This window comes from Geotrypetes seraphini, chromosome 4, assembly GCF_902459505.1.
Source record: "Geotrypetes seraphini chromosome 4, aGeoSer1.1, whole genome shotgun sequence".
Taxonomy (NCBI): domain Eukaryota; kingdom Metazoa; phylum Chordata; class Amphibia; order Gymnophiona; family Dermophiidae; genus Geotrypetes; species Geotrypetes seraphini.
In genome coordinates, this window is record NC_047087.1 from 143,682,478 (window position 1) to 143,703,451 (window position 20,974).

Sequence of the window (20,974 nt, forward strand, 5' to 3'; positions counted from 1 at the left end):
CGTTAAAGCGCATTTGCCATTTGTTTGCCCAGTCTTCCAGGTTGTCCAGGTCCCTTTGTAGGTCCTCACACTCCTCCCTGGACCTAACTCTGCCGCACAGTTTGGTATCGTCTGCAAATTTTATAACCTCGCACTTTGCCTCCTTTTCCAGGTCATTGATAAATATGTTTAAGAGTAACGGCCCCAGCACCGATCCCTGTGGCACACCGCTCGTGACTCCCCGCCAGTCAGAATATTGTCCCTTTACTCTGACCCTCTGCAGTCTACCCGACAACCAGTGCTCGATCCATCTGTGCACATCCCCTCCCACCCCGTGGTTCCACAGCTTCCTAAGCAGCCTTTCATGTGGCACCTTGTCGAAAGCCTTTTGAAAATCGAGGTAAATGATGTCTATAGGTTCCCCATTGTCCACCCGACTGCTTATTTCCTCAAAGAAGTACAGAAGGTTCGTTAAGCATGACCTTCCCTTACAGAATCCATGCTGGCTTGTTCTCAGTAGGCCATTTCCCTCGATGTGCTCGCAAATACTGTCCTTGATCATAGCTTCCACCATCTTCCCTATAATTGAAATCAGGCTCACCGGCCTGTAGTTCCTGGGGTCACCCCTCGATCCCTTCTTGAAGATAGGTGTGACATTCGCCAATTTCCAGTCCTCTGGTACCTCTCCAGTTTTCAAGGATAGGTTGCAAACATGCTGGATTGTGCCCGCTATTTCTTGTCTTAGTTCCTTTAGAACCCTTGGGTGGATCCCGTCTGGGCCCGGCGATTTGCCGCATTTTAACCTGTCTATCTGTTTGAGGACATCCTCCTTACTTACCTCTATGTGTTCCAATTTTTCAGCCTGTTCCCCACTCATGAGCTCCTCTGAGTCCGGTATATTAGATGTGTCTTCTCTCGTGAAAACCGACGAGAAGAACGTGTTCAACCTCTCAGCTACCTCTTTATCCTCCTTAATCACTCCCTTCCTATCCCCATCGTCCAATGGCCCCACCTCCTCTCTCGCTGGTCGCTTCCCTTTACGTAACTGAAGAATGCCTTGAAGTTTTTCGCCTCCCTGGCCAGCCCCTCTTCGTATTTCCCTTTTGCTTTTCTAACCTCTCGGTGGCATTCCTTTTGGCATTTCTTGTGCGCCTGGTGATTTTCCTCCGTTGGGTCCTTTTTCCATCTCCGGAAGGATACTTTTTTATAATTTATTGCCCTCTTTACTTCTGTTGAGATCCAAACCGGGTCCTTTGACCGCTTGTTCTTGCCGCCTTTCCTGAAACTGGGGACGTACATTCTTTGTGCTTCCTGCAGGGTGTCCCTGAATAGGGTCCAGGCGCTTCCTACAGTCTCCATCCTAAGGATGTTTCTGAGCTTCCTCCCCACCATTTCCCTCATAGCAACATAGCAACTTCCGATGGGGGTTTATGTCAAGCAATTATTGTCTGGATGGGAATGTCTGGAAGGAGTGGAAATGTGGGCAAAACTGAAATGAGCGATTGTAAGGACGAAAAACCTTTTTGTGAAGCAAGTAAGTAAAAGTAAGAGGAAAAGAAGGCTGCTTTGGTTCTCAAAAGTAGTAGCTGAGAAGGTAAGGAATAAGAGGTTAGCTTTCATAAACTACAAATAATTGCAGAAAGAGGAAGACAGGCAAAAATATTTGGAAAAGTTAAGAGGCTGGTCATGTAGTCAGGAAAGCAAAGATGCAAATGGAAGAAAAAATAGCTGACACAGTAAAACAGGGAGACAAAACAATTTTTAGATATACAGTACTCCCCCCGATATTTGCGGGGTTCCGTTCAGGAATCACCGCAAATCTTGAAAAACCGGGAATACGTTTTTTTGGGGGGGAGACTGGCGGCTCGCGGTTGGAAAATACTGCGAATGACCAGAACCGCCGACCGCAAACGACCAGGGGAACACTGTATTAGTGATAAGAAGTGCAAAAGTGGCATTGTGAGACTCGAAGGTGAAAGGGAGGAATATGTATAAGCTGCTAAAGAAAAGGCCAAATTGCTTAACAAATATTTCTGTTCTGTGTTCACAGCTGAAGCACCGGAAGTGGGACCACAGAAGACAAACGTGAATAAGGATGTAGGAGTAATAGACCCTGATCGATTTTCAGAGGGTTGTGTTCGTGCGGAGCTAGCTAAAATAAAGGTAGACAGAGCAATGGGGCCAGATGGTGTACATCCTAGGGTGCTGAAGGAACTTAGGAAGGTTCTGGTAGCTCCCCTGACTGACCTTTTCAACGAGTCTCTAGAGTCAGGAGTGGTACCAGAGGACTGGAGAAGGGCGAATGTGGTCTCTCTCCACAAAAGTGGAAGGAAGAAGTAGGGAATTACAGGCCAGTTAGTCTGACTTCTGTGGTAAGCAAATTAATGGGAACACTTTTAAAACAGAATGGTCAAGTTTCTGGAATCCTGTGGATTACAGGATTGGAGGCAACATGGATTCACTAGAGATAGGTCTTGTCAGACAAATCTGATCATTTTCTTTGACTGGGTGACCAGAGAATTGGATAGAGGATGTATGTGGTGTATTTAGATTTTAGCAAAGCCTTTGACAGTGTTCCACACAGACATCTAACAAATAAACTGAGTGCCCTTGAGATGGGTCCCAAAGTGACGGGCTAGGTCAAGAACTGGTTGAGTGAAAGGCGACAGAGTGTAGTGATCAATGGAGATTGCTCTGAGGAAAGGGATGTTTTCTTGGGCCTGTTTTTTTAAGCATTTTTATATATGATATTGCTGAAGGGTTGTCAGGTAAGATTTACCTCTTTGCTGATGTACCAAAATCTGCAATAAAGTAGATACGCTGGATGGTGTAAATAATATGAAGAAAGACCTGGCGAAGCTTGAAGAATGGTCTGAAATTTGGCACTAAAAAATGCAAGGTCATGCATTTGGGCTGCAAAAACCGAAGGGAACGCTACAGTTTAGGGGGTGAAGAACTTATGTGCACGAGAGAAGAGCAGGACTTGGGTGTGATTGTATGTAATGATTTTAAGGTGGCCATCAGGTTGAAAAGGTGACGGCGAAAGCTAGAAGGATGCTAGGTTGCATAGGGAGAGATATGGCCAGTAGGAAAAAGGCGGTATTGATGCCCCTGTATAAGACTTTGGTGAGACCTCATTTAGAATATTGTGTATAATTCTGAAGGCCACACCTTCAAAAAGATATAAAAAGGATGGAGTCGGTCCAGAGGAAGGCTACTAAAATGGTATGTGGTCTTCATCATAAGGCATATGGGGACAGAGACAAACTTAAATATCTCAATCTGTATGCTTTGGAGGAAAGGCAGGAGAGGGGAGATATGATAGAGATGTTTAAATACCTATGTAATGTGGTCTCTTTCATTTGAAAGGAAACTCTGCAATGAGAGGGCCTAGGATGAAGTTAAGAGGTGATAGGCTCCGGAGTAATCTAAGGAAATACTTTTTGACAGAAAGGGTGGTAGATGCATGGAAGTCTCCCAGAAGAGGTAGTGGAGACAGAGTCTGAATTCAAAAGGGCCTGGGATAGGTATGTGGGATCTCTCGGAGAGAGAGAGATAATGGTTACTTCAGATGGGCAGACTAGATGGGCCATTTAGCCTTTATCTGCCATGATGTTTCTATACTCAAGGAGATGTTTCTATATTCAAGGAGGGAAGAATTATTTCGCCGACAAACTCAGCAGATTTCTCCGACCGCATGAATGGACACTCGACTCCACGGTCTTGCATCAGGTTTTCTCTCTTTGGAGGACTTCTCAGATAGACTTGTTTGCACCCCCTCACAATCACAAGCTGCCTCAATTCTGCTCCAGGTAGTACTCGCTGCAACGTCTAAAGGTAGATGCTTTTCTCCTGGATTGGACACATACATTCCTTTATGCATTTCCACCAATTCCTCTTATTCTCAAGACATGTGAAGCTCAAACGAAAATCAGCCACCATGATCCTCATAGCCCAGACAACCGTGGTTCTCCCTTCTACTTCAGCTCAATCTCAAGGAGCCAGTACCCCTGCAGATCATTCCATCTCTTCTCACACAGAGTCAAGGATCGCTTTTACATCCCAATCTTCAGTCTTTGCACCTGACAGCTTGGTACCTCTTGGGATGAGTTCGGCTGACACTGATCTTTCTGATCCTGTCCGGCTTATTTTGGATGCATCCAGAAAAACCTTCTACACAGCAGTGCTACCAACAGAAGTGGACACTGTTTTCTATATGGTGTAATCTTCATTATCAGAATGCTTCATTCTCCTCTATATCTTCAGTATTGGATTATCTTCTCCATTTATCCAACTCTGTTCTAAAAACCACTTCAGTTCGAGTTCATCTCACTGCTATCAATGTTTTTCATGGACCAGTCAATGGTAAACTTCTGACTGTTCATCCTCTTGTTTCCAGATTCATGAAAGGACTTTTCAATGTCAAACCACCTCTCAAACTGCCTCCAGTGGTTTGGGACCTTAATGTTGTTCTCTCTAGACTCATGAAGCCTCCCTTTGAGCCAATGTCTTCAGCGCATCTCAAATATCTCACTTGGAAAGTAGTATTTCTCATTTCCATCACTTCTGCTCGTCGAGTGAGCGAGCTTCAAGTCCTGGTTGCGGACTTGCCTTTTACAGTGTTCCACCATGACAAAGTAGTGCATCGCACCCATCCAATGTTCCTCCCAAAGGTAGTCACTGAATTTCATCTCAATGAATCGATTGTGCTTCCAGTTTTCTTTCCCAAGCCTCATTCTCACCCTGAAGAAACAGCTCTTCATACTTTGGACCTTGGTGTATTACTTACAGTGAACTAAGCCACATAGAAATCTTGTCAACTCTTCATCTCCTTTGATTCTAACAGGTTGGGATGGCCGGTATCCAAGAGAACTATTTCCACGTTTGGCGGCCTGTATTGCTTTCTGCTATGCTCAAGCTGCATTGCAACTGGGGGTTGTGTAACAGGACACAAAGTCCGAGCTATGGAAGCTTCAGTTTCTTTCTTACATTCCACTCCTATTCATGAGATCTGTAAAGCTGCTACTTGGTCCTCAGTCATACATTCACATCTCGCTAATGTCTGGAATCCTTTTCCAGATGGGATGGTCACTTCGACCAAGCAATATTGCAAATTTATTTTCTTAATGGCCAACACTCCATCCCATTCTAGTAAGCTAGGGAGTTCCTCATGTGAGAATATGCTGCCTACATGTCTTGGGATAAAGCACAGTTACTTACTGTGACAGGTGTTATCCAGGGACAGCAGGCACATATTCTCACAACCCACTATCCTCCCCTGGTTGGCTTCTTAGCTTGCTTACGGAAATGAGGTACTGTGAGCCTACATCAGGCGGAAAGGCACCCGCACATGCATAGTGTGGGCAGTCACAAAGTTTCTAAAAACTTAAAGTAGCGATACACTTTTAAAGATGTCTGTACTAGGGCTCCATGGATGACGTCACCCACATGTGAGAATATCTGCCTACTGTCCCTAGATAACACCTGTTATGGCAAGTAACTGTGCTTTTTTCTCTTGCACATCAAACTACTTTTCTAGTGCTTTCCTGTTCAAATTTTACTATAGTTTCTTCATTATTTTCTTTTTCTTTTTCCTTTATAAAGTTTTTCTAATTTTTAATGATTTTTTTCATTTTGGGGTTTTCGGGTTTACCTTGGCTTGTTTTCAGGCCGGGAACATTGAGCTTTTTTCGGTTTTACATCTACTTGACCCCCCCCAGACAATTAAGTCCTTTGATTCTGCGTCAGCTGTGTTCCCCTCGATGTTCAAGCCTTCCAGTGGCTTCAAGCTATGCATTCAGTGCAACAGGACCATTTCAGTTACTGACCCACACAACTGATGTGTGCAGTGCCTAGGTCCTCACCACTGACCTGATTCTTGCTCATTCTGTTCTAAATTGCAGAAGAGGTCACTCAAGGCTTGTCAGCTCCAATTTGAAATACTCTTTAGAGACTTCAGGAGCATCGAGAATATCAGCGCACTCTGACACCAACGCCCACAGACCATCTGCAGCATTGCTACCAGTGCATGCATTGATACCTCATTCATCATCAGCATCATCGGTATTGCCTCCATCGGGGGAATCAGCTAAGAAAGCTGAAAAGCATACATGCTCTTCCTCATCCAAACATACATCAGTATAGTCTCAAATGTCTAACATAAGAACAGATTTCTAGACCACATGATCATAAGTTTGATGCGGTTAAAAGATTACTTTATGAGGAATGCAGAGGGATCTAATTTGTCAGAAATTTTGATGAATGGAATGTTTTCAGCAGTTTTCTAAAATATTCATAAGAGCAGGATATAAGTAACAATGATCAAAGATCTTTATCGTAGTGAGCTGCTTGATATGAGAGAGTGTGCTCGTGATATTTCTTACTTTTGCATCCCTTAGCTGATGGAAACGTAAAAAGGGCATGTGTTTTTCTACTATTCTTATGCCACACTATGAGGAAACTATCAGTTAAATACAGTGGAGCTAAACCGAAAACAGCTATAAGTATCCCAACTTAAAGATCACCTGGGCCTCAACAGGAAGCCAATGCAACTCACGATAATTGTCACGTGATCATATTTCTTCAGACCATAAATCAGTCTCACCGCCGTGTTTTGAACCAGAGTCAATCTGGCCAAATTTTTCTTAGTACTCATCAAGTAAATAATGTTTCAGTAATCCAGTAGACTCAGAAGTAATGACTGAACTAGAATTTTGAAAGCAGCAGCTACGAAATAGGATCTAATGGTACACAATTAACATAAAGTATAATATCCCTTTTGGACCACAGCATTGATCTGGTTCTTCATGGTCAGACACTGATCAAAAACAACTCCCAATACTTTAATTGTTGGATTTATTATGTATAACATTGAATTGATCTTAATTGTTGGTTCATAGGAGATCTTTTGTGAAGAGACAAAGAAAAATTTAGTTTTGTCTTGATTCAATTTTCGTTTAAATTCCTGCATCCAAGAATCCATCAGATTCAATACAGACTCAATAAGTTGAGTACTTTTGGATAAAGCTGAACTACATGGAATGACTTATCATAATATCATTGCTCAATTTCTCTAAAGATAATTTGTTAGTGAGTGCCTTGAATATCTTAATATCAGCATAGCTGAACAGCTTTATACCCAAGTTACTCAACGAATAGCCCAGTAAGGAAAGATACACAAACAGAATCATGAGCCCTGTGGGGTTTTTTTTTCCAAATAACAGAAGATATATCATTAAATCTGACCTGATGTAGTCTAGATTCAAGAAACCCTTTAAATCATGAAAGAACTTTACCATGGATCCCTAGAGCATCCAAGGATTCCAACAATTTAAGGTGGTCTATGAGGTCGAAGGCTCTACTCAAATCAAACTGAAGTACCAGTGCACTACTACCCCTGCTCAAGAAACTATTCAAATAATTTAGTAAAGTGGCAAGCACCGTCTCTATACTGAAGTGAGATCTGTTTCATGGAGCAGCTAGTCACGGAACCAACGCGAGGGGAGGCCACTCTAGACCTAATCCTCAACGGACTAGAGGGACCCGCAAAGGAAGTGGTGGTACTAGCACCATTAGGGAACAGCGATCACAACATGATCCAGTACAAATTAAACATGGGAACACCAAAGGTGAAAAGAACCACAACGACAGCACTTAACTTCAGAAAAGGAAACTACAAGGACATGAGGAAAATGGTAGGGAAAAAGCTCAGAAACAGCTCAGGGAAGGTGAAGACCGTAAAGGAAGCCTGGACACTGCTTAAAGGCACAGTGCTCGAGGCACAAGACCTGTACGTCCCAAGGTTTAGGAAAGGGTGCAAAAAAAATCGAACTAGAAACCCAGCATGGATAACAACTGCAGTTAAAAAGGCGATAAGCGACAAGAAATCATCCTTCAAGAAATGGAAAAAGGAACCAACAAAGGAAAACCAGGAAGAACACAAAAGACACCAGAAAAAATGCCATCAAGAGGTCAAGAAAGCAAAGAGAGAATATGAGGAAAGACTGGCAGGCGAAGCAAGAAACTTCAAACCCTTCTTCAGGTATGTGAAAGGGAAACAATCAGCCAGAGAGGAAGTGGGACCACTAGATGATGGAGACAGGAAAGGAGCGATAAAGGAAGAAAAAGAGATAGCTGACAGGTTAAACAATTTCTTCTCGTCAGTCTTCACCAGAGAGGACACATCCAATATCCCAGAACCCGAGGTGTTTATAAACGGAGAACACGACGAAAGACTGATTCAACTAGAGGTAAGTAAAGAGGATGTCCTCAGACAGATAGACAGACTAAAGAGCGACAAATCACCAGGCCCGGACGGCATCCACCCAAGGGTACTAAAAGAACTGAGAAACGAAATAGCAGAGACACTTCAACAAATATGTAACCTCTCCCTAAAAACTGGGGAGATCCCAGAAGACTGGAAAATAGCAAATGTCACGCCCATCTTCAAGAAGGGATCAAGGGGTGACCCGGGAAACTACAGGCCTGTGAGCTTGACCTCAGTTCCGGGAAAGATGATGGAAGCAATGGTAAAGGATGCAATCTGCGAACACATAGAAAACAATGGACAACTGAAGGCGAGCCAGCATGGCTTCTGCAAGGGAAGGTCGTGCCTCACGAACTTGCTGCACTTCTTTGAGGGAATAAACAGCCAGATGGATAAGGGGGAATCCATAGACATCATTTACCTTGACTTCCAAAAAGCCTTCGACAAGGTACCTCACGAACGGCTACATAAAAAGCTGTGGAATCACGGGGTGCAAGGGGATATCTACCGATGGATCAAACACTGGTTGGCAGGCAGGAAACAGAGGGTTGGAATAAAAGGCCAATACTCAGACTGGCAATGGGTCACGAGCGGAGTTCCGCAGGGGTCGGTGCTGGGACCTCTACTGTTCAATATATTTATAAACGATCTGGAGACGGGGACAAAATGTGAGATTATCAAATTTGCCGATGACACCAAACTCTGCAGCAGGGTTAGAAACACGGAAGACTGTGAAGACCTGCAAAGGGACCTAACGAGACTGGAAGACTGGGCAAACAAGTGGCAAATGAGTTTTAACGTACAGAAATGCAAGGTCATGCATATAGGGAAAAAGAACCCGATGTTCATCTACAAAATGGGGGGAACACTACTAGGGGTGAGTAACCTTGAAAGGGACCTGGGGGTGATGGTAGACACATCACTGAAACCATCGGCGCAATGTGCGACAGCCTCAAAGAAAGCAAACAGAATGCTGGGCATCATCAAAAAGGGTATCACAACCAGGACGAAAGAAGTCATCATGCCGCTATATCGCGCAATGGTGCGCCCGCACCTGGAGTACTGTGTGCAGTACTGGGCGCTGTACCACAAGAAGGACATGGCGGTACTCGAGGGAGTGCAGAGGAGGGCAACTAAACTGATAAAAGGTATGGAAAATTTTTCATACGCTGACAGGTTAAAAATGCTGGGTCTGTTCTCCCTGGAGAAGAGGAGACTTAGAGGGGACATGATAGAAACCTTCAAAATCCTAAAGGGCATAGAGAAAGTAAATAAGGACAGATTCTTCAAACTGTGGGGAGCCACAAACACTAGGGGTTACTCGAAGAAATTGAAAGGGGACAGGTTTAGAACAAATGCTAGGAAGTTCTTTTTTACCCAGAGGGTGGTGGACACATGGAACGCACTTCCAGAGGATGTGATAGGCCAGAACTCTGTACAAGGGTTCAAGGAGGGTTTGGATAGGTTCCTGGAGGATAAGGGGATAGAGGGGTACAGATAGAACTTGAGGTAGGTTGTAGAGGTGTTCAGAAACCACTTCACAGGTCGAGGACCTGATGGGCCACCGCGGGTGCGGACCGCTGGGCGAGATGGACCTCTGGTCTGACCCAGTGGAGGCAACTTCTTATGTTCTTATGTTCTTATCTGAATCCTGATTGGGAATCTTGCAATGAAGAGTGTTGCTTCAAGTACTTTGTTAATTGAATTTGAACCAAACCCTCCATGATCTTTATGAAAAAAGGGATAGATACTATCGGTCAATAGCTTGATGATAAAGAAAATGGTTCCTTATTATTTTTAATGATTGGGCTAATGATAATGTTGCCCTCTTCTTGTAGAAATATTCTGTTATCCAAGGAATTGATTATCCATTCTAACACTTTCATTTTAAATCTTGGAGGTGCACGAGACATGAGGTTAGCAGGGCAGGGATCTAATGTGCAATAAGATTTAGAATATCTGCAAAATAGTTTAGAGAAATCTGTCCAGTCTGGGTTGTCAAAAGTGGACCATATTAAGTCCACTCGAACTTCATCTTAAATCCTGCTCAAATGATCTCTTATATTCTTTGGGCATGGTTAACATGAGGTTCATAGACCCATAATTTTGGAGCTAAAGAAAGTTGACAGATCATTTGCGATGGGTAATGGCATTTGAGATAATTGTGAGGTTTTTGTCACATTGAATACCTTATTGACTAAATGGAATAGTTTTTTTTATATTGGTATTAGTGGTGCCTACTTGTGTTGAATAGTAAGCCTTTTGTTTCTCTTCAAGTGCTGTTCCCTTTGAGGTATACCTCATCAAGGTCGCAAACGCCTTGGCACCTGACATACCCAACACCATCTGTACCGAGTTCTGCTATTGTACCGGTGCCATCCTTACAGGAGCAGATACGGGAGCTGCTTCAGAGAGAGTTGGCTACTATTTTGCAGACTCATGCAGTACATTCACCAGCCACATGACATATCCGGTACCATCCCAGTCTGAGTAACACTCTACACTAGCATCAAGAGCCAGATCTCGGATTCCACGTTGAAGCTGTAAGGCTCAGTGGGTTATAAATAAAGTTTTATGTTTTATTTTTCATCCTAATCCAGGCACTCATCGGATAGATACTGCAGAATACCTCGCAGAGTCTTGATGCTTCCTTTGATGTCATGGCCAACGTCTCATGTGTGCTCCCCACAGCGTACACCTCAGCACTCATCTTGACATCCTTCTCGACACTCGACATCACCAAGGCAAGACATCAAGGATTATGACTCAGATTTATCTCAGCATTCATCCTCTTACTATTCAGAGCTTTCTGCTGAAGTCATATGGACTTAAATCAGATCCATCATCTCCTCACAGGAAATCACCACTGGCGAGAACCTCTCATTCACAAAGTTTATTAGGCAGATGGGACAATCTCTGTTAATAAAGATAGTCTGAGCCAAGGGCAGAACTCTTTGATGCTTTGGATTACAAAGAATGGCCAAAAGATTGTCTTAAGCTTCCCTTCCATAACCTCACGAAGGATACCATGTTTAAGAACTGGGAAGCACCCTTTTTAGTGCCAGTGGCTCCACATAAGCTAGATATTTATATAGAGATCAGTCTTGTCCAGGGTTCCATAAGCCCCAACTTCAACACCAATCCCTTCTTATGGAATCGGCACTGAAGAAGGTCAGCAGTTCAAGGACATATGCCAGCACTTTTTCTGGCAGAGAGGGCAGAACCCTGGACAAATTGGGCACAAACCTTTTGTACACCTTTCCAACTCTGGTCTCAAAACTATTTAAGTCAGTGTTTATCTCTCTGCTATTACAGCTTTTCATTCATTTCTAGATAGTGGCGCACCTTCACAGAGTGGGGTTACAGGTACACCCGTACCTGGATGATTGGTTGATAAGAGCCCCGTCTTGAGCGGAAGGAGAAAAGGCAGTTGTGCAAGTGATCCAGGATGGATCATGAATTTTAAAGAGAGTCACTTGGTACCAATCCAATCCGAATATCTGGAGGTTCTTTTCAACACAGTGGAAGGCCATATCTATCTTCCAGAGGCACACAGACAGAAGCTTTGCAAGCAAATAGCAGACATGCTGGCCATGCCAGCTTCGACAGCTTGTTAATATCTCCAAGTCCTAGGGTCCATGATGGCAACCATAGAAGTGGTACCCTGGGCAAAGACACACATGCAGCCACTACAGGACTCTCTTTTGATCTGTTGGTCCTCTCAAAAGGATTCGCTTCAGAAGCCACTGAATTGGACAAAGGAAGAAAGAACCAGCTTGCGCTGGTGGCTTCTTCCTCAATCACTTTAAAAGGCCATGCCTTTTCGGTTGGATTCATGGGAAATTCTGTTAACAGATGCTAGCGTGTACGGCTGGGGAAACCCATTGCAACAGTTACCAAGTTCAAGGGTGATGGACACTGATTCAGAGGAAGTGGTCCATCATCAGACTAGAGTTAAGGGCCATTCGTCAAGTGTTGCTAAAGTTGGATAGATTCTTGAAAGGCAAGGCAGTCAGAATCTTCTCAGACCATGACACAGCAGTTGCTTATGTCAATAGACAAGGAGGCACCAAGAGTGCTCTGCTACTCTGGGAGGTGCAATTGTTGTTCAAATGGGTGAAGGTCCACCTACAAGCGATATCAGTGGCATATGTAATGGGAGTCAACAATGTCCTAGCCAATTTTCTCAGCAGAGAGATGCTACATCTGGGAGAGTGGGCATTAACTCAAGAGGCCTTCTGAAATATTGTGCATCGATGGGGCCTCTCAACTTTTAATTTGATGGCCATGGCAGAGAACAAGAAAGTGACGCATTTTTTGTTGCAGATGTGAGCCAGGAAGTGGCAGCCTGGATGCCCTTGGTTCAACCCTGGCTAGAAAGAGAACTCTTGTACGTGTTTCCTCCATGACCCATGATAGGCCAAGTACTCTGCAGGATTGCAAATCATCCAGGAATGATGGTCCTGGTAGCCTTGGATTGGCCATGGAGGCATTGATAAGTGGATCTGATCCATCTTCAGAGACATGTGCCTCTGGTTCATTCAGAGCTGCTGACTTGGGGCCAGTGGCCTTAGAAGAGCCAAAATGCTTTGGTCTTATGTTATGGTTCTTGAGCACACAGAATTATAGTACAGAGGATATTCCTCCTCTGCCGCTGGCGTAGTCAATCCCATTTCCATCGAAGTGGTGAATAACAACTCCTTAACTGCCACCTGTTCCAACTTCTTTTTACCATCGCTGAAAGACATCGAACGTACCATCCAATCTCTTAACGCCAAGGGATTCAGCTCAGAGCCTATTCCACCATTCATTTTAAAATGCCACTTTTCCATCTTTGGCCCTTACATCTTACAAATCATTAACAAGAGTCTTACTTCAGCCAGTTTACCAGCGGGTTGGAAGCACTCTATCCTCCATCCAATCATCAAAAATTAAAAAAATAACTCTTTGTTCTGTGCTAATTACCAACTCATTGCCAACCTTCTGTTTCTAGCCAAATTAACTGAAAAATCATTTTTAACCAGCTATCTGACTTTGTAGATAAAACCCAAATTCTGCACCCTAATCAAATGGGTTCCCGAAAGAACCATTCTACAGAACATTCTCTTTTAGGACTTTCCACTATCTCAACCAACATAAATCAGTGCTTCTTATTTCCTTGGATATTGCAGCAGCATTTGATACAATAGACCACCAGCTTCTACTTCAAAGACTTGCCTCTATCGGAATCTCAAATCAAGCTCTCGAATGGTTCAGAATGATCCTACTTCTCTGGTAGAACCTCTACTGTACATTTCAATAACTTTCTCTACGCCCTTTCATAACAACTTCGACATCCCACAAGGTTCCATATTATCCCCTCTGCTCTTTAATATCTATCTCGCCCCACTATTAACCCTTTGCCAGTCAATTGGCTTTTCAGCCTACGCCTATGCCGATGATATCCAAATTCTTCATACCCATTGACCCCTCTAAACTAAATTACATTGCTTCCATTAACTCCAAATTTGCCAAAATCTGAGACTGGCTAAACTCGAATATGCTCTCTCTTAGTATCATAAAAACAAGTAACGTTCTTTTCCCTTGGAAAGAGAGCTTACAGCTGGTTTCATCAGTATCCATTGATAATACTCCACTAGAATCTATCTCTACAACTAAAATCATAGGTGCCATCATTGACAATAAACTAACATACCGACCCCAAATCAGTGCTCTTGCTTTAAACTGCTTCTTTAAGCTCAGGATGATAAGATCCTTGGTCCCTCTCTTAGACTCACATTCTCTCAGTATTCTAATTCACTCTCTCATCATTTCAAAAATCGATTATTGAAATTCATTATATAAAGGGTTATGCCAAAAAGATATCAGACTCGTCCAACTAATTCAAAATACGGCTATTAAAATCATCACCAACTGAAAAAGATTTGATCATGTCACTCCTTTGCTAAAGAACGCACACTGGTTGCCCATCCTGCATCAGATTACATATAAAATTGCTTTTCTAACTTTTAAAACTCAAAAGACAAACAAACCTGCATTCATAGACAGACTCCTAATACCTTATGATCTCCCCAGAACCCTAAGTTCTGCTTCTCAACATACTCTATATCACCTCACTAAAAATTATTGGCACTCGCCGTGCCTCCATCTTTTCTGTCACTGCTACTTCAGTCTGGAATTCCTTCCCATTATATATCAGAGCAGAACAAAATTTGGATAAATTAAAATGCTTTCTTTTTCAAAATGCCTATGATTGATTTATCCTTTCTTTCTATTTTTTAATATTTTACTCCCGCAATCGATCCCTACCTTTCATATCCCATTTGTTTTTACCTTTTATGTTTCCTTTTCTCCACAAATTGTAGTTCTTCTGCTTTTCATCGCATTCCACCTCCCTTCCCAAGTTAAGTTTGTCTGGTTTGTTTGGGTCATGTTCATTATTTGTCATTCGTTCCCCATTTATATTTTTTAATGTACAACTCTTTGAATTTTCTGATTAGCGTTTAATCATATTTTAATAAACTATGAAACTATGGTTATTGCAACCTCCTTAGAGCCAAGAAATCATCCACTCAGCTTATGATAAGGCCTGGGAGATGTTTCAGCACTGGTTTATTAGAGAGCAGGTGGAACTACTGTGAGCACTAGTCTCAGTTGTGCTAGCTTTTCTCCAAGAGAAACTCAAGGGGCTTGACAGTAAGTTCTCTTAGAGTACAAGTGGATGGCATTTTATTTTTCTGACCCTGAGGGAAATAAATTTCATTAGCTTCTAACCTAGATGTAACCAGGTTACTGAAGGGGGTGCTCAGGTTGCATAAGAACATAAGACTAGCCTTACTGGGTCAGACCAATAGTCTATCAAGCTCAGTAGCCCGTTCTCACAGTGGCCAATCCAGGTCCTTAATAACTGGCCAAAACCCAAGGAGTAGCAGCATTCCATGCTGCCAATCCAGGGTAAGGAGTGGCTTCCCCCATGTCTTTCTCAATAACAGACTATGGACTATTCCTCCAGGAAATTGTCCAAACCTTTCTTAAAACAAGCTACACTATCTGCTCTTACCACAACTTCTGGCAATGCGTTCCAGAGCTTAACTATTCTCTGAGTGAAAAAATATTTCCTCATATTATGGTTTTTTTTGTTTTTTTAAAAATATCTTTATTCATTTTGAAGCCAAAAATAAGTGCAACATATTATACAATCATATTATACTATAATAGCACCTAAATTCAATCAAAATTGTAATCTATGACAAATACCTATATCACTCCCCATCTTCATATTCAAAAATTGCACTCAATTAAAAATATTTTCCAATCCCGCCTCCCAACCACCCTTGACATGTATGATCAAGGGGCAAAATCAACAATCACTCTGCAAAATTTTGTCAATGGCTCCTATTGGTTTTAAAAGTATTTCCTTATAACATAGAGCGTCCCCTAGTCTTTGTAGTTTTTGATGGAGTGGAAAATCGATCCACTTGTATCTGTTCTACTCCACTCAGGATTTTGTAGATTTCAATCATATCTCCCCTCAGCTGTCTCTTTTCCAAGCTGAAGAGCCCAAACCTTTTTAGTCTTTCCTTATACGAGAGGAGTTCCATCTCCTTTACCATTTTGGTCATTCTTCTTTGAACATTTTCTAGCACCGTTATCTCAAGAAAGATATAAGTATACCAGAATTGAACGCAATACTCCAGATGGGGTTGCATCATGGAGCAATACAGGGGCATTATAACATTCTTAGTCTTGTTAACCATCCTTTTTTAAAATAATTCCTTGCATCCTATTTGCTTTTTTGGACACCTGTTCGCTAGCTGGTTCCATCTTGGAACCTTAACATTGTCCTACAGCAGGGATGCCCACACTTTTTTGGCTGGTGAACTACTTTTAAAATGACCAAGTGAAAATGATCTGACAACAATAAAATAAAAAAAAAAAACACAAAGCACACTGTACGCAGAGAAAATATTAATTATAATTTATATTTGGGTTTTGTTGTTTTTTTTCCCAAAGAGGTCAAGGCAGATGATTTTAAAATATGCAATGTTATCTCAGTAACAACTATAAAAAATAGACAAATATATAGCCCCACCCCTTTTACTAAACCGCAATAGCGGTTTTTAGCATAGGGAGCTGTGCTGAATGCCACATGCTGCTCCTGACGCTCATAGGCTCCCTGTGCTAAAAAAAGCTATTGCGTTTTAGAAAAAGGGGGCCATAGTATAAAATATAGACAGCTGATATAAATTCTCAAAACGGACAAATTTTGATCATTAAATTTAAAATAAAATCATTTTTCCTACCTTTGTTGTCTGGTGATTTCATGATTCTCTGGTTGCACTTCCTTCTGACTGTGCATTTCTTCCCTTCTTTCTGTCTCCTGCATGCTTCCTCTCCTCCAGACCTCATTCCATTCCTCAACCAACATCTCTCTCTGTCCTTCCACGAGTCCAACTATTTCTTCCTCTCTCCCTGCCTGCCCCCTGCCACTCGACACACTCCATTCCCTCCCCCAACTTTTTCTTCCTCTCTCCCTGCTCCTCCCCTTCTTTCTTCCTGCCCCCTTTTCTTTCTGTCTATCTTTCTCTGCCCCCCTTTTTTTCTGTATTTCTTTCTCTCTCTCCCTTCCCCCTTCTTTCTTACTCTCTGCCCCCTTCTTTGTCTTTCTCTCCCTGCCCCCTTCTTTCTTTCTCTTTCTTTTTCTCTCTCCTGCCCCCCTTTTTTTCTTTCTTTCTCTCTCCCTGTCCCCCCCAGCCACCTCCACCATTGCCAAATGCCCCAGCAAACACTTCCTCCTGTCTGCTCTTACTCTTATTTCCCAAATTATATATTTTTCTCCCTTTCCTTCCCCCATTACAGCACATGCTCCCTTTCCGAGTTCCTGTCACCCTTACAGCCTATTTCTTCTCCACTGCCACAGCTCCACTCCAAGTTTCTGTCTCTATCAGTCTGTCACTCTTACATTTAGAGCTTTCAGACACTTCTGGCTCTTCATAGCAACATTCTCTATTAACCCTTTCAATTCACTTCATCCCTTCATAGTCCTCTCTATTTCTTCCCATGACTTCACTTCCAACCTGCGCTTCACTCCCAACCGTGCCCCTGGGTCCACAAGTCTCCCGATGTCAATTCTGACATCGGAGAAGTTCTGGGCCAGCCAGACAGCGATTGGCTGGCCTGGAATTTCCTCTCCGATGTCAGAATTGACATTGGGGGGGGGGGGGAGGGAAGCCTTGTGGACCCGGCGTTATTAAGTGAATGCACTCACTTGGCTTTTGTGGCGTCAGGGAAGCAGGGAGAACGCAAAGGCAACGTGAGTATCGTGGAGCCCGGGATGGGCTCTACGATCGACTCGCCTTGCCCTTGCGATGAACCTTTTGGGCACCCCTGTCCTACAGGCTCTCTATGAACCCTCACAGCAAGTGTCTTTGATGGATCTCTTGGTGAAGACAGCTTTAGTAGCTATCACTTCGGCAAGAAGGGTCTCAGAGTTGCGGGCACTTTTCTGCAGATATCCCTTTCTTAAGGTTTCAGACGCAGAGATTTCCCTGCACAGGGTGCCTTCCTTCTTGATGAAAGTAGTTTCAGTTTTCCATTTCAACCAGGAAGTGCACCTGCCAGTATTCATCTCCATGGGGTCAAAGAAGGACAAAGTTCTACAGTTGCTATATGTGCAGAGAGTGTTGTTCTGGCATCTTGAGGTCACTAACAAATTTTGCCCCTCTGATCATTTATTTGTGCTCAGGCTAAACTGGGCAAGCCAATATCTAAGGCTACTGTCTCCAGATAGATTCACAGGGCCATTGAGTCAGCTTACATTACCTGCGGGAAACAGCCACTGATAACTCTTCATAGGCAGAGACCTGGGCGGTTCTGCCTGACGAGATCTGTAGGGCAGCTACCTGGTTCACCCTTCATACATTTACAAAGTTCTACAGAGTGGACATAGTATCGATAACAGATGCGGCCTTTAGGTCCTCAATGTTGAAGGCAGGCTCATCAATCCCATCCTAGACTCCAAGGACTGCTTTGGTATATTCCACTTGTCCGGACTTGTCTTGCACTAGAAAAAAAGATTAGGTTCTTACCTTGATAATTTTTTTTCTTATAAATAGATGTATCATTCTGAAGCCCTGCCCTGTAGTTTCTGTGATTCGCCTGCTTACTGTGTACTGTCTCAAACAGAAATGGCAGTTTCTAGCCTGAAAAATTTCAAGTCAGCGAGATTACAGGAGTACAGACAACTATGTGTAAAAAAAAAAAAAAGTAAATGAGAGAAGCAAACACATCACATGTTGGAGTCTCTGTGATCTTCTTAAATGTTAAGCTTCTGGTTGTTGTTATACTTTTTTCTTTTTTGGTTGATTCACATTGTTTATAATTTATGTTTACTATACTTCTTGCAAAGCAGAACCGAACTATGTTATCGGGGAGTGTTCCCGAACCTCTCCTTGTATTTGTTGTAGGAGCTATCATATACTTTGGTACAGACTGAAGGGGACAGTACGCTCCACTGAGGAAGGAGGTGGAGTTGAAAGCTGTGATTAGTACCTTCTGCAGAGTGTGTGGGTTTGGATTCACTACCCACTTGTCCACAATCACACACCTTTTTACAAGAAAGAAGATTATTGAAGTAAGAATCTAATCTTTTTTTTAACCTTGCTTATTGGATTTTTGCCTTCATCATTTTAAAGAACAGTTTATATGTAACATATTGTAGAATCTCAGCAAAGTAACAGAATGGCCTTGAAGAAAAAGATTTCTGGTCTTAAATTCTCTCAAATATTTGAGCATGATTTGTGGTCTGGTTGAATATGCTGCAGACTGGGGTGTAAAGTTACTGTATGCAGCATGGGAGGTTATTTCTCCTAGCTTTCTATTTTTGATCCTTAATATTGGTTTACAGTGCCCTGGCAAAAGCAGATGCAAGCACAGATATTAAGAAGGAATCGGAGAGGAAAACAGCCATGATAGCAGTGGAGAACAAGGACCGCTTCTCTCAGGCTAAACTGCTGGCTGGGGCTGTCAAGCACAGGAGGTTAGTTGGACATCTCAGTACACACAACACAATACAATATAACATATAGAAATACAGATATTTTGTTGTATAGGTTTATGATGAGTTTCATGAATTCCATGATTAAGACAGGATTAAAATAGAATATTAATTGAATCTATGTGCAAGAGGCCTTTTCTAATTTTAATACAATTCTTTTGCTTCAAATGGTAGCATAATAGCTGATGACAGAAAAATCTTTTGTTTCATCCAATCTGCCTAGTTATTCCTGTCTACATCAGCTGTAAACCTTAGATTATGATTGCTTATAGAATAGAACTTCTTTTTCAGTGCATTGTTTATCATCTTCCTGCATTGTACTATATCCTTCAGGGTAGCTGAGTATTCAAGTTTTGTTTTAGTTTATATGCAACATCCTTCCTCTCCCATTTTCAATCAGAAGGGTCCTACAAAAATTCAGGCAATAGCTGCAGTAGCATTAATGACTGTAGTCATATGGCCCTTCTGGAGAGCTTTCTGCTGGTGCCACTGTTACCAGTCCACCACTGCCTGCCATACTGAGCTATTCTACGAGGAGTGTGCAACTTGCCAGACAAACCTGGCTTTCTGAATGTCTGTTTCCACTGGAGCTTCTTTTAATTATCACTGTACACTTTCAATGGTACTTGCTAAATATTTACAAAGAAATGAAAGATTGCTCTAGTTACCTGATGTATTGTGTATTTCAGACTTCTCTAGGTAATTGTAAAATCACAGAGTAATATTCAAATGTACATTCAAGTGGTAGGGAAGGTCAATGATGTTATCTAGTCATAAGCAGGCCTGGTTTTCAAGTTATTTACAACTATGCAAATTGTGACTAGGGTATGAAGTAGCCAAGGTTAGAGTTGTTCCGCAAATTATAGGGATAAGATAATGAAATGGAAATAGTGGAAGTATTGCAGCTGAAAAGGGGAGCCCTGTGTTATCACTTTAGTTCTTAAGAATTCAGTTCAGGCTTTTCTAGTGAGTTTGACTTCCAAAATATGTATTGTTGAGTCTGTTCCACTGGTTACCAATGGAATTTAGGATTAAAATTAAGATTTTAGCCGGTGATGTTAATTTACACCTCGAGCAGGAAGAGAATTCCAACATAGCAGATCTACTTTCCATCCTCACTTCTCTAGGCTTTTCCAAACTAAACTAAACCTTAAGTTTATATACCGTATCCTCTCCATAATTATAGAGCTTGGCATAAGAACATAAGAAGTTGCCTCCGCTGAGGCAGACCAGAGGTCCATCCTGCCCAGCGGTCTGCTCCCGCAGCGGCCCATCAGGCCTAATTGCCTGAACAGTGTCCCTAACTAATTTTGTAACTGCCTCTAATCCTCTAATCCTATCCCTATTACCTACCTCCAGTGTTCCCTCTAAGCGGGCGGGTGTTGTGAGCAAACTTTTTTCACTGTGAGCTAAAAATATCGGGCGCCAGCAAGTTATGAGCCAAATAAATATGTTGCTTTCTACCACAGAACTTCCTTACGTTTGTATGGAATCTATCCCCTTTCAACTTTAGAGAGTGCCCTCTCGTTCTCCCTGCCTTAGCTACTAAGTCTATTCCCTTCAGTACCTTGAATGTTTCTATCATGTCCCCTCTCAATCTCCTCTGCTCAAGGGAGAAGAGGCCCAGTTTCTCTAATCTTTCGCTGTACGGCAACTCCTCCAGCCCCTTAACC

The 20,974-nt window shown here is 42.5% G+C and overlaps 1 protein-coding gene across 2 annotated transcripts in view; it reads left to right on the forward strand.

Moving 5' to 3' along the window:
* The window catches only part of PSME3IP1 (proteasome activator subunit 3 interacting protein 1), a 205,278-nt gene that overhangs the window by 138,602 nt on the left and 45,702 nt on the right, over window positions 1-20,974 (forward strand). For both annotated transcript variants that reach the window (XM_033943762.1, XM_033943761.1), the window contains exon 5: window positions 19,150-19,283. In XM_033943762.1, the coding sequence (XP_033799653.1) occupies window positions 19,150-19,283 (134 nt within the window). The remainder of the gene's footprint in view (window positions 1-19,149; window positions 19,284-20,974) is intronic.